Source organism: Palaemon carinicauda, chromosome 5, assembly GCF_036898095.1.
Source record: "Palaemon carinicauda isolate YSFRI2023 chromosome 5, ASM3689809v2, whole genome shotgun sequence".
Taxonomy (NCBI): domain Eukaryota; kingdom Metazoa; phylum Arthropoda; class Malacostraca; order Decapoda; family Palaemonidae; genus Palaemon; species Palaemon carinicauda.
This window is the reverse complement of record NC_090729.1, coordinates 123,523,159-123,537,808: the sequence shown is the minus strand read 5'-3', so window position 1 is coordinate 123,537,808 and position 14,650 is coordinate 123,523,159. Positions and strand designations below refer to the sequence as shown.

The 14,650-nt window shown below is 34.7% G+C and overlaps 2 protein-coding genes across 7 annotated transcripts in view; one reads left to right on the top strand and one right to left on the bottom strand.

The window, feature by feature from the left end:
• LOC137641459 (uncharacterized) overlaps positions 1–14,650 on the top strand; it is a 256,984-nt gene that overhangs the window by 82,305 nt on the left and 160,029 nt on the right. The window lies entirely within an intron of this gene.
• LOC137641460 (uncharacterized) overlaps positions 6,341–14,650 on the bottom strand; it is a 49,569-nt gene continuing 41,259 nt past the window's right edge. For 3 of the 5 annotated variants that reach the window (XM_068374038.1, XM_068374040.1, XM_068374039.1), the window contains one exon: positions 6,341–9,706. In XM_068374038.1, the coding sequence (XP_068230139.1) occupies positions 7,152–9,449 (2,298 nt within the window). In that variant the 5' untranslated portion in view covers positions 9,450–9,706 and the 3' untranslated portion in view covers positions 6,341–7,151. Of the gene's footprint in view, positions 9,707–10,155; positions 10,549–14,650 lie in introns of those variants that run through there. The other 2 variants (XM_068374042.1, XM_068374041.1) reach the window with 2 other exon arrangements.

Sequence of the window (14,650 nt, the reverse complement as noted above, 5' to 3'; positions counted from 1 at the left end):
GACGAATAAACTTACTGTAGACAACTGTGTTGTCATTTTCTGCACCCAAAGAAGCTGCGAATCTTTTGCAAGAGCCCATGCTATGCAATCTATATCAACCCTCAACACTAGCTCCCAATGTGATCCATGTGATTGAGTATCCACTGTTCTTAGTCTTCTCTGAATAAGATGGTTTTAAAGTCCCCTTGATCGGCCATAATAGTGTTAAAAAGGAAATTTTATATTCTGCATCCAAAGGACTGGTTTATTTATCCTAATTTTTATAGGTCCAGGGAAATCATAGCTTTTAATATGTATTTCGTAAATATAGATTAATTTCTATGGTTCTTGAGGCACCATGAAAAATGTCAGTTCCTAAATCTTGAAGTTATAAAGATATGCTGAATTCATGTCTCGTTGGTATTATTTTTGACCGATCTGTTTGTTTAAAAATCAAATAATTTATCAAGTCTTATATTTTAGACTGATACATAACCTGACTCATTCATCTAAACCATGACAGGGTTCAATATTGAAGGTTTTAAGCAATGAATTCTGTGAACTTATTAGAAAGATTAGTTTCAAAGAATTTATAATTCAGACCATATTTACAAAAAGAATCCTTAATTTATAATGATGGCACAAGAGAAATCCTTTATTTTATAATAATGGCACAAAAGAAATCCTTAATTTATGATGATGGCACAAGAGAAATCCTTTATTTTATAATGATGGCACAAGAGAAATCCTTAAACCATCAACTCCTTATGGCAAGAAGTCATTTTAAAAATATATAAACCAATGTCTTATAAAGACTAAACTTAATCCAAGTTCAACACTCAAAGGTCAGGACGTATTTCTTTCTTCAATGATGATAATTTCCTAGATGCTTATTTTGTTGTATGTAGAAAATGGTATTCAAACTACAGTACATTACTGTACTTGTACGTACTGTGTTGCCATACTTGCTACAGAGGTAGGACACTGTATTTGCGTCAATAGTGTGACGAGCCGAGAGAAGGTTGTGACTCAAAGACAGGATGAAAGCAACTGAGTGAGTTTATTACAGAACACTCGCCTTTATATACAAAAACTCAATGCAACAGGAAATTTCCTGTTCAACCGACACCACACCGGTTAACAGTTAACGGTGAGAAAAACTCACATTATTTCAGGTTCAGTGCAACAGGAAATTTCCTGTTCAACCAACACCACACCAATTAACAGTTAACGGTGAGAAAAACAGGCATGATATTTCAGGTTCTTTTTAGTGCGAGGGTAGAGCGAAGATACAAGCATAATATATACAAAAAATGAAATGTCGTTACTATGTACGATCGTGTGACACACGGTTGGTACAATAGGCGTAGGTGGAGATAAGAATGATTTGCAAGATGAATAATTAATAACTATCCAGGTCCTTCATATCCTCCCTTTCCCCATTTATCACATTCTAGTTTTTCAGTTTAGAATGAGGAATATACCACAAATTAACTAGTTTTTTATGGTTTTCAGATAGGATACTGGAGGACCCATGGCTCATATTTTATTTTTTTTATTCCCTCACAAAGATATTTTCTGGAAATGTAAACTTGGTGTCACTTGTGCTATTTTGTATAGATACTGCACTGCATGTCTTTATTTTTATCATTTAATACTGTAAATGCATAAACGTTAAGAATCTTTGTCTCCCAATTCTGACTTATTTTTCGGACTTTTTAGTTTTGTAATTAAGGAGAGATCTCTACTAGGATGACATGTCTGTTCTTTTTTATTCTATGACTTAAGTCTCAGTGGATGTCATGTAGTATTCTAGCATTAATAAGATTAAAAAGCTTGTATTTATGGAGGCTGTCCAACACCAACCATATTGCGACGACTGTTTAATACCCTGGACAGTGAGGCATTTGTTGACTGAATGCCCCACTTATAGCACAGAAAGAAATAGATATCTGTTTGAGCCTCAAGGTGAGAATGGCAGGTTCATCCTTGCCAAGATCCTTGGGCATGATGTGTCATACAATGCTAGCTGCATTTTTAGATTTTTCAGAAGCAGGTCTTCTGAGAGCTATTTAACTTTTATAATGACATCTTCGCTTTTTTGGTTTTAATTGAATATTCTTTTATTCTTTATATATAATAAATGATATCGGCGTCAATGACCTCAGATGTCAGGATCCCAGAAAACTTAAAATCAATCAATCAATCCTACTAGGATGACTCATGGCTTTGTATTTTTACTGTATAACTTAAGTCTTGTTGGACGTCATGTACTATTCTAGCATTAATAAAATTGGAAGGCTTGTATTTATGGAACAATAGAATTATTCAAATTTATTTCCTGTACACAAACTATATAACATTTTGGTTAATAATCAGCTTCATTTAAATACAAAAGTTTATTACAATATAAGATTTTAAGTATATAACATTGACAGTTTAGTTTTGTATTGTATAAAAATTGTGGAAAACTAAAAATGATTTCCACTTGTACCATGAAATCATGGTAATGTAACACTCCTAGGAAAGAGAAATCAATTATCAAGAATTGACATCAAAATCATCTCTTTATGTAGTCAAACAATTACACTTATTTTGTACTAGTTAAGGTCCCTTCAGTTATCTTCAGTTGAAGTACTGTAGTATTTCTTTGTGTCAATGGCAATTATCAAAACATCCATTGCCACCTGATATGAGAGTATCCTGTCCTATCACTGCAGTGACAGATTTAGGATACTGCGAGAAATCCACATCTACTGTACTTTGAATAAGGTCAGCTTATAGACTAGAGTTTCATGATAGCAAAATACTTGAAAAAGATCTGGTTTGTATATTATGCATATGGGAATAATGAAGAAGATATACTTCTGTGTCATGAAAATTATGATTGGAGCAAGGGAGAATGTATGTTGACTCTCCCTTTTTTAACTATTTAAGATATTATTGTTAAATGTTTGTACATAAATCTATTTCAGACATTTCATTGAAATGCAGTACTGTTCTTCAAAACTCATTTTTGAAGTTTTCTTCCACATTATTACATTTCAAAAGATATTTCATTGATATACAGTACTGTACTTCAAAACTTAATTTTGAAGTATTCTTCCACATTATCACATAATTTAAATAAAGATAAAATACAGTTAATATACTTTCAAGAGCGTTAATGACATAAGAGTTGATCTGGTCATCACAGCCATATTAGAATTCCTTTGGCTACTTCTATCATTGGTGAATGAATTAAGTTATTGCACAATAGAAATTGAAAAAATAATTTAAAGAATAACAGTAGGAAATCACAACATCCAATGAATAGAAATTAGATATACTGAGTGACATTTTGATTGAACTAGCCAGCTTAACAAGTCAGTTTGAGAGTACTATACATGCTTAGAAGTTAGCAGTATGCCAAGGTTTGAAATGGAAGACATGTGATAAGATAGCAATATTATTTCCTGAAAAATAATTCAGTTTAAAAATGAACAGATATATTAAAATGAACATTTATTAACTTTCAGAATATTGTAAATACTGTAGTTTGTTCATGAAAAAACAATTGTATTATAGGATGGGGAAAATACAAAGTACAGTATATCATTCTGGAATGGTAATTGAGAATTAAAAAAACAATTGCAAGCCAAATTTAACGTTTTAGGTACAAACCATTAACTAATAGAATGCCCTATTACTTTGATACTTGAATGGTAGATTGAGGATTTTACAATGCCATTTGACGTTTGTTAGGATGCGAGTGAACCACTTCATGTAAGGTATCCTACATTCCTTATTCCTTCCCACAACTTGAAGTTTTGCTCTTAAATTTAGGTATTTTCTCCCGCACTGAAGAAAGAGAATGAATGAATGATTTTAAGTTCTCTGGCATCCTGACAATGACTGAAGAAAGGGAGAAACCTCAACAGTTGGAATGATTTATATATATGAACCAAAAATTATAAATACCGTATTTATATATTTTTTATAGGTCCAAACACTTTCCATATTGGAACTAGAGAGTGGAGGCATATAATATCTGCTGTGAAGAGAAAGGCACCAGAAATATAGAAAACCTCTTCATTTTACTTGGGATGAAACCATTGGACAAGTTTAATTCTCTACTAGAATTGATCAGTCTAAAACCCAAGAAGGTTGGCATTTCTTAGAGCTAAAGTTTGCCAAACAATCAGTTGGAATTGATTGAACTGTCAGTTTTGGTTGACATATTAGATGAGAGTTGAAAATTATATACTCTTTGAAAGGCCACTATTTACTGTAATAGGTGACAGAATGTAATTGATGCAGTGATGAGATAGATGAGGTAAAGGTGAAAGTTACTCGACTACCTAGTGGTGGGTAACCATAGAGGCATCATAAAACCATTAAGGGTCATTATTAGTTTCCATTTAGAAAGAATAACTTCTACAGGAATCCATTCCCTTTGGAAGTCAAGTTAAAGGGGAGAACCTTAATTCTGCTGAATTCTTAGGACCCAGTCATCCATAACTCTAATCAGGATGCCTGAAAACTTTAAATCAATCAATCAATCAATCCATAACATAAATTGAAGAATTAGATTTCAGCATCTTTAAAGAAGCTTTTAGATGTTCTGTTGTTCGGAGGATTTTGTCCTCTCTAATCCAGAGGTAAATTCGAGAGGTTCGAGCTCTAGGGACTTTTACTCCCTTCAAACACTTCCATTGTGTTGATCAAACTGTGCAATGGGTTTTCTATAGAGGTAAATCTTGTCTTAGGTAGATGGGTGTATCACACCTGCCTATTGCTTTTCATTGTTTGGTTATTGCTTGCTTCCTCAACATTCCTTTTAGGCAAGTCTAAGGTATTGGACTGCAGCATTGCACCATTGTCCTTGGTGATCACTAAACCCTATTCAACATTTACCTTTACAACAGTTCCCAGACTGGCTGAAAACCTCTGCTATATTTTACAATGTCTCGGATGAATCCTGCATCCATAAGTAAGTTGGTAACATATATACATTAACTTTCTACTGTATGTGTTATATCATATCAGGGAATTCATAACTACAATCCTATTTGGTTGCATAAGCTGAAAACTTCCAACAATCCTGTTTGAATGTGTAAGCATGAAAGAATCATGACCACAGACCTATTTGGCGTATAAGCATGTAAATTTCAACAATCTAATTTGGATGTGTAAGAATGAAAGTATTCATAACTAGAGTCATATTTGGATGTATAAGCATGAACATTTTCTAAAGCAAGTTTTTTGTTTTGCAAACCTTTGCTATACGTCGGGTTTTCCTTCCTTTCCTTTCCAAGATGGCCATTAACTCCATTGCGGGAGGTGTCTTCCCGGTTCACTTTGGTTTGTCATCAACTAAAATGAATAAAAAACACTGGCTACTTAAATTACTGCTTATATGTACTAAGACAGCCAAAAAATTCCACATTCGGAAAATTAGCTGTAAAGTTCATAAATTATTTCACTGTATGTGTGAGATTTCAAAGATTAATAACTGTGTGCAATGTAAGTACAGTATGGAGTTAGCAGACAATCTAATATAAGGACAATTACTCAGGACTCTCAGATCTGTTGATCAAGCCAAGGATATAGCGACATGAAGTTGAAAGTAAAAGTTAGGGCCTTTATTATTGGAGTTTAGTAAAATTCCTCAGGAAAAATGGTGTATGAAGAACATCCCCAGAAATAAGACCGCTCAATTGTAGTAAAACTTCAAACTCATTTATTGAGGCAGTTTTATTTTTTAAGGGCATACAAATTGAGGATGGAAAGGAGAGGAATAGAAATGGAAATATAGTCATCAGGAGGAGAGATTTTGTGCACCTCACAAAGGTTTCTTTCCTTTGAAGACCCTATCTAAGTTTAGATCAACTCATTGGGTTCACACTCGTGATTTGGAGTTATTCTCTTAAATCTTTGACCATTACGATAACTAAATACTTCGCAAGGATCAATTCCAAGTTGTAAATTAATAAAAAACACAGGCACCAAACTAAGCTCAGATATTTCTCTGCTGAGGCAAACAAGATAGTGCTGGCAGTGTGAAGGTACAGTAGAGCTTCAGGTCAATTCTGTGGATAAACAGAATTAGGAAATGATATTACCTACAGTATGTGGTAAGCAAGTCTTAATCTAGATTCCTTGTTTAGAACACAAGTGGGCCTAATAGCACCAGACAAAAAATTGTCAATAGTTCAGGCAGTACAAAAGACTTGGCACAAGATTCTCAAGGCACTGGAAGATAATAGTATCAAGGGATAGCTTGATATTCCTTAAAAGAAATTAATAACAGATGACCACTGGCACTTCTGGTGAAAAAAGATGCCGAAGAAATTAAATAGCAGAAGGCAAATTTTGATGAGGATTAGATGGAAATTTATTGAGGAAATTGGTGTGAGAAAAGTTGTCCTCTCCTTGGAGGGGCAGAATCTTGGTAAATTCAGCTGGTTTGTTGTTTTGTGTACCAAAGATATTGGCTCTATTATGACAGTGTTTTTTAAGTTACTTAATCATGCCAATTTCAACTGCCATACTTCATGGAATGGATATATATTTTCTTTTTTAGTTTTAGAAGCAATGGTCTCTACCAAAAATATATAACCTATTAGTACATGATGCAATCATCTACCTAAAAGTTATATAATTTTTATTTAAGAAAATGAGAATCTTCAGAAAGTTCCCTATTGTCTTTTATAGTATACTGTACTAACTTTTCAGCTCCAAACTGACAACCATTGTTACAGTAATTTCATTATAAAAAAAAAAAGTACAAATTACTAAAACTTGTCAAAATATTTACTGTATACAGTTTTGTACAGAATTGAAAAATTATAAACATTACTAATACTTATAAATCATAGAGATAGACTATTACAGTAATGGGAAGACCAAATATTGATAGAAAAACAAATTTTACCAGTATCAGAAACATTAGCACCATCCTTAGCTTTAGGAAAATATGTTCCCATAAATGAACATCTGTTAGCAGGCTGACTTGGTTTAGATTACCCTCCTCGAGTATTTCACTTTTCACTATAAGTCCACTACTGATATCACATCCGATTATAGGAAATATTTCATTTGTAACACAAAATATAACGTCATCATTTCACTAATGGCAGTAAAAATCACTTTGATATAAGTTCAACAGCAAATATATTCCCTAAAGGGAATCAAAAGGGAACAGGTCCTCCGTTGTGTTTAACGGATAGAGTAATAATAGGAACTGTTAATATGATATAAAAAACAAAGAACAATAACATCATAAACACCACAAATGTAATGAATTTATACAGCCAGCCTTGGCTGTCTTTGTATTGACTGTGGTGTATTAACTTATGTCTGTTAGCAGGGACCGTATCTGCCTCTGAGCCTCTTTGTCTGCTCAATTTAACAACAAAATTATGCTTCCCTCTGATTTTATAGTGTCTTTGAGATTCGTCACTTATCCCCAATATTTTCTGCTCAGCTGTGCAACTGTGTCCTTTGAGTTTATTTCCATAACTCCTTTTTCTATTACACAAGCATATTTTCGAGTTATGTTCAGAACAAGACGTGTCTGAAGACTTGAAACTGGCTTCATCAGGATTTAATTTGATTTCTGAATCTTCGTTGGTATTTCTAAGGTTTGGTACAATGCAGGGGCTTAGATTCAGTTCTTCAGAACTGCTCATTTGTTTCAAATTGACATGAAGTTCCGAGATACTCTTCTTGAAATCATCCAAAGATTTCTCTACCACATCGAGACTGCTCTGAATTTTATGCACTGGTACATTTGAAGTTACCTTAGCACTGGTATTTACAGCATCTTCTGTACTTTTAGTCTCTTCATTAACCTTGATATTTGTTAAAAGTCTTTTATCCACCGACAATATTTGCTCATTATCTGTTAAAGTTTCCACTTCCAGTTCACGTAGGACAGGTAATGTATCTTCAAAACATTTTTCTACCCTGTCCATAACCATTTCATTTACGACAGGTGATGTATTTTCAAGACATTCTTGATTCCTGTCCATTCCCATTTCATGTGAGTCAGGTAATTCTGCAATCCTGTTGATTACCATTTCATGTACGTTAGTTACTCTATCTTCACAATATTCTTTAGTCCTGTCCATTCCCATTTCATGCACAAGTAACGTGTTATCATAACATTCTTCAAACCTGTCCATTACCATTTCATCTGAGACAAGTAATGTATCTTCACAACATTCTGTAATACTGTCTATTTCCATTTCATGTACGTCAGGTAATGTATCTTCACAACCCTCTGTAATCCTGTCTATTTCCATTTCATGTACAACAGGTATTGTACTGTTACAACATTCTTTATTCCTGTCCATTGCCATTTCATGTGCGACAGGTAACATATCATCACAACATTCTTTACCTCTATCTTCTATGCTTTCAGATATTATTAAATCGCTGGTTTCACATTCCTCTGGCAAATCCTCCAGATCAATGCTCCTTGTTCGCATTAGCATACGTTTTCCTCTCCTATATACCTTCGGAATGTCCTGATTTGAGACCGTGTAACTCTTGAAATAATCCTGTTCGAAAAATTCATTGTTTACTGTCGTGCTGCTTACCTCTCCTTTAGGTATTTCCTCAGGAGAATCTTCTTCATTTCCATTAGCCTCTATTCCATTTTCGTACAAATCTTCACCAGGTATTTTCATGTTGTTAAGTCTGTCAGACCACCATTCTTTACATTTAGAAAATCTTCTGGTTTTTTTTTCTTCCGGGAGCTTCTTTCCATTTATGCTAGGGGGTGAATCACCATGGGAATTGGGAATTTGTAAGAAGCCCCCATTCGGATTCTTTTCCCACTGGACTTGTCCATTTTCTCGTAGAACTTCTTCGGAATAATAAGTCTTTTTATTTTCACTATTCAACGTAACCAGCTCTTGATCCAACTTCTTGCCATTTTGTCCACTAGTTGCATTTGACTGTGAACAATACATATCACAAAGTTCTTTTGCATGCTTCTCTGCTAAAGTCATTAAATCTAATTCCAGAGCACTTAAGTTTTGTGATGGTGACTGTACCAGGTCATTCATATACAGGTTTCCCTTGTTCATTATTTCATGGTAATTGAGTAGAAGCCCTCCACCATTCGTAAGTGCCATTGTTCCTACATTACCATCCATTTTATTTGTCATACCATTCATCATGTGATTTGTGGGAATCTTACAGGGCTGAGTATGGCATTGATCTTCAATCACATAATTTACGAAAGAATCCGTATGGAAATTATTCCTTCTGAAATTAATGTCATTTTCAGTGCTGGTCTTTTTATAATGTGGTTGAAGGGCTTCCACTCTTTGGTCCATAAGACCCACTCTCCCATGGCACTCTTGGAGAGTTTGTCGCAAACGACGCAACGTTGTCAGTATGTCATCTTCCTCCTCCACACACTTCCTTCCAAGTCCTCCACCACCACCTTTGTGGTTAACTACAGCCATGGCCAACATAGCTGGTAATTCCCTTTAAGAGTTCAGCTTTTTAGATGTCTGTTCACTATATCACTGATGCAGTAAAATAAGGACAAACTACCTGAATGTTGAGACATCATAAGTAAGGCAGGCAGATCCTTACTAGCATTACCTCCGCATTCTCCTTATTAAATAGAGTTCCTTCTTGATGTTCTACTTGTTGTTTGCTTGTACTGACACCACTGCACTTGGTGTTAAACAGAGTTGCAAGTTGCAGTTATAGTCATCAGGGCTTCCTGAAAATAGAGTAAGGAAAATCATTATAAATTTTAATAGATATTTCGGGAGTTTTTGGTCCAACACAAAACTTTGTTAAATCGAGGATTGAATATATTTTTTTTTCAAGAGCATTGGCAACCATATCATTATATTGTTTTATAAATTCTGGTACAATTAAAAACACAATTATTATATCTATACTTTTTTCATGGGCAATATACTTCCTATAATAACAGTTTAGTTCAATGATGATGGCACAGTTCACATGTAAAATACAGTACGTGGATTTCGTATTCCCAAGGAACGGATTTGAGTCTTTGATTAACTAAATTTTCACATAATGATATTAAAACTATCTAATTAGGTATGTGTACTGTACAGTCCATTAAATATTTTTTCACAAAACATTTTTAAAACTATCTAATTACGAAGATATGTGTACAATACTCCATTAAAAAGTCCTCACCATGTACATAATATATCTCAGAACATTTTTTTGGCTCCAGCTGAAACTATACACTAAAATGAAATCGCTATGAAAAGACACTTATTCAGCAGTGTGATGGTATCCTACCGTCCATTGGAAGACTGGCTCTCATTACCAAATGAGATTGGAATGCTAGGGAATATAACTGTCACATGAAGTGATTTTCCACCAAACTAGTATAGCAGAACAATATTCCACAGAAGAGACAGATGATGGAATAGTGAGGATTAACAGATGTGAACACAGGAAACTCCTCTGTGACGCAGTTTGATACTGCTCTACAGGAAACGGATATTTTGACATACCAAATTCATGATAACAATGTCCAAGGGACTTCTTTACTCAGTGTGTCTTTGTCTATGGATTATATTAATCTTACTTCTGATATACAATAGCCTTACCAATGAAAGATACATTAATCTTACTTCTGAAATATAATAGACTTTTAATTGAAAGATATCATAGGCCCATATAATTGAATCCTTCTCTCTTACCTTAAAAATTTGTTGACTTATCTGTACTGTTTTATTTAAATACACTACAACTGAATAACTCTCTCTCTCTCTCTCTCTCTCTCTCTCTCTCTCTCTCTCTCTCTCTCTCTCTCTCTCTCTCTAGTCCATTATTTAGTTCCTTTATGATTTTGCGTAATGCTTAGGTATCCTTAAGTTTTTTTTTAATTCCATCCAATTTAAATAAGCTAGATTTAAATGAAAATAAGAAAATCAGATTACCCTCTAAATCACTTAAAAATCAAGTCGCCACAAACCTGCAGTGCATTGCTCACAACTCTTGTGAATATAACCTGTTAAATGGAGAGAGAGAGAGAGAGAGAGAGAGAGAGAGAGAGAGAGAGAGAGAGAGAGAGAGAGAGAGAGAGAGAACAAAAATAATGTATTTGGACATGAAAGAATAGTGTAAATACTCTTTATGATTTTGAAAGAGTTTCCAGTGATGATATAATAAGTGTACGTAGGTCGAGGACAGTGGCTCCTCAACATCAAGATCTCTGCACTGATAATGTTTCTCTAATTTTATGCAACTCTTAAAAATTTTAAGTGAGATTTTATATGGCAAAATTACTTTTGTGAGGCATATTCAGTCTGTTTCTTCAATTGCACAAAAAATTGGCTTATTGAGAAAGTTTTTGAAGATTTTCGGAGATTAATCTAGTTTGAGGATTTTTTTTTCATTCTTTTATTCTGCCTTGTTTCGAGTATTGTTTGGTCTTCAGCTGCTGACTCTCATCTTAATTTGTTGTACAAAAGCCTGGGGTCCATTAAATTTCTTATTTCTTGTCTAGATATTAATCTCTGGCACCGTCGTTCAATTAGTTCTTTATGCATGTTGCATGAGATTTTTCATAATTCTGATCATCCTTTTACATTTAGATCTTCCCAGATTGTATCGTCCTGTACGTAGTAATAGATACAGTTAATTCTAACAGGCATGCCTTCTCCATCATAAGAATCAATACTACACAGTATCTTAAAAATATTTATTCCATCTGTGACCAGATTGTGGAATGATCTTCCTAATCAGGCTGTTGACTCGGTGGAACTTCAGAAGTTCAAACTTGCAGCAAATGCTTTTATGTTTAACAGGCTGACATAAGTATCTTTTCATGGTTTGTACATGACATTTTTTTTTCCAATGTTGTTACCACCCGATCATAAGATATTTCATATTCATTACTGTACTTCTTATGTAATGTATTTATTCCCTTATTTCTTTTCCTCACTTGAATAGTTTTCCAACTAGGGTTGCTGCTCAGCTAGTAATAATAATAATAATAATAATAATAATAATATGTAAATGTCTATATTATACCTAAAACTTATCAAGAGCAGGATAAGTATGTTAATGGAATTTTGGACAATAACTGTGATCATGCGAATGTATTATCTCCCATAATGGAAATTTATTTATTTGCAGTAATACTGAGCATTTAGATATAATGATTATCCACTTGTATTTTGGTGTCTGTGATAAAATTTCAGTATCCAACATTAATTTTACTGTTGCATTATCATTAAAAGGCAGCAAATATATCACCTATAGTAATAACCTTGGCAAATATTTTCAATTGATACTGAAAGCTGGAAGTTTCTTCAGAGTTAGATAGGAAGACTTCTGGAATTGTGAAAATTTGCAAATTCTCTGGAATCTGCGAGCACTGTTACCTTAGGAACAGGAATTTATACATACGTATGTTGAGATAAAAGAAAAAAGTAGCGTGAGAAACTTTGCATGAATATGAACACTTGGAAAAGGAACATCATGTGATATCTTTACTTTCATTCTGAACAACTGTTTCAGCCATGTTCAAACCACGTCTTTCTGTTATCTAAATCCTTGTTCGCTTCTACTTTTCATAGTTCATTTTAGAAATAGTAAGTCTGAGTTCTTGCTATAAAGGACTGCTTTTTTACGTAGCAATATTGTATGTGCTTGTTTTTTTTTTTTTCAATTAAATTACAGAGGTAATGCTTTTGCCTTTCATCTGCATGGAAGCAGACTGATCCCAGTCAGTGACCGTGAGTTCAATCTGTTTGCAGGGGAGGTTACTGCTGTGGTTGAGCAACACAGTGTGGGGTTGGGCTTGCTCGGCTGACGTTCTGGTATGCATCTTTTCAGATGATACTGGACCTGAAACCCGACACTTTTAACCTTTGAACAGTCTTTTATCCCAGGAACTAAGAATTGCTATTATTTAATCATTTCGTTCCCAGGTTTCAATGTTTCTTTTTCACGGGCTGCCAAGGCAGGAGCCCGTGTGTTCCACTTAAGGTGGAGCAATCTACAAACAAACAACTTTACTTTAGGGCTGCTTATCTGGTCCTGTACAGCAGGGGAACCCTACTTTCTACAGAACTTCCACAATAATTTTATGTTCGTTCGAAAGCATTCAACATTTCACATCGTATATTGTTCCTTTATTGTCAAATCCACACTATCGAAGCATTTGGAGAACAAGAAAGTCTTCAGTTTCCTCTGGAAAGCCTTAATATCTTGTCTTTCGGGTGTCTAGTGGGAGCTTATTGTATAGTCTCTGGATTGGATATTTAAAGGCTCTAGAGCCTACATTAAACGTGTATCTAGGTTCCAATGTTTTATTTGATTTAAAAAGAAAACCCCTTTCAAGAAATGCCAAATATTGCTGGTTGTAGCCTCTTTTCCCCTTCCAAAAGGGAGGATACGGCAGTGGACTGTACGTATTACTGAATATGCTTTGAAGGGTTCCATTTTTTTTTTTATCCTTTTACTTGACCTTGCGTTCCCACCTCCATTCTTTCATCTAGCTGTTCAACTTCTTTTATCTTTTAACTCCATCGTGTAACCAAGATGCTCTTTCTCAATTGCCCCTTTGTGCTCAATAATCAACCCTACGCTTTAACTCTTAGTCGGTTGCAAACGTTAGAGAGGCTTGTGTAGTGAGTGTTTGTGGTGTAGTAACCTCTTCTTTTGTATTATTATTATTATTATTATTATTATTATTATTATTATTATTATTATTATTATTATTATTACTTGCTAAGCTACAACCCTAGTTAGAAAAGCAGCATGCTGTAAGCCTAAGCCCAGGGGCTCCAACAGGGAAAATATCTCGTTGAGGTAAGGAAAAGGAAAAATTAAATATTTCAAGAACAGTAACATTAGAATAAATATTTCCTATATAAACTAAAACAACTTTAATCAAACAAGAGGAAGAGAAATTAGATAGAATAGTGTGTTCGAGTGTACTCTCAAGCAAGAGAACTCTAACCCAAGATAGTGGAAGACCATGGTACAGAGGCTATGCCACTACCCAAGACTAGAAAACAATGGTTTGATTTTGGAGTGCCTTTCTCCAAGAAGAGCTGCTTACCATAGCTAAAGAGTCTCTTCTACCCTTACCAAGTGGAAGGTAGTCACTGAACAATTACAGAGCAGTAGTTAACCCCTTGGATGAAGAAGAATTGTTCGGCCCTTCTAAGTGTAGTCAGGTGTATGAAGACAGAGGACAATCTGTAAGGAATAGGCCAGACTATTCGGTGTATGTGTAGGCAAAGGGAAAGGGAACCGTAACCAGAGAGAAGGATCCAATGTAGTAGTGTCTGGCCAGTAAAAGGTCCCCATAACTCTAGCGGTAGTATCTCAAAACTTACATGGTCGAAGAACGACAGAGGAGGGAGAGTCGTAACCAGACTTTCCTAGTGTCCGAGCCACGAGATATCACAAGAGATATTTGGCTTCCAAATCAAGAGGAATATGAATTCTATATACCCACCCCTCTCTTCAAGGGCAAAAAGCCATGTAACCATGTACCATATAAAGGAAATGTGGGTGAGGATAATCACACAGAACCTTATGATTTGCCCTCCTCCATCTGTGACGTTTGATGAATACAAAGTAAATTTTAGGGTGAAAATAATGCTGTTGGGCCAATGGGGTCCACGCTTGGTACTAGAAGGTACAGTGCAGCACATGGGCC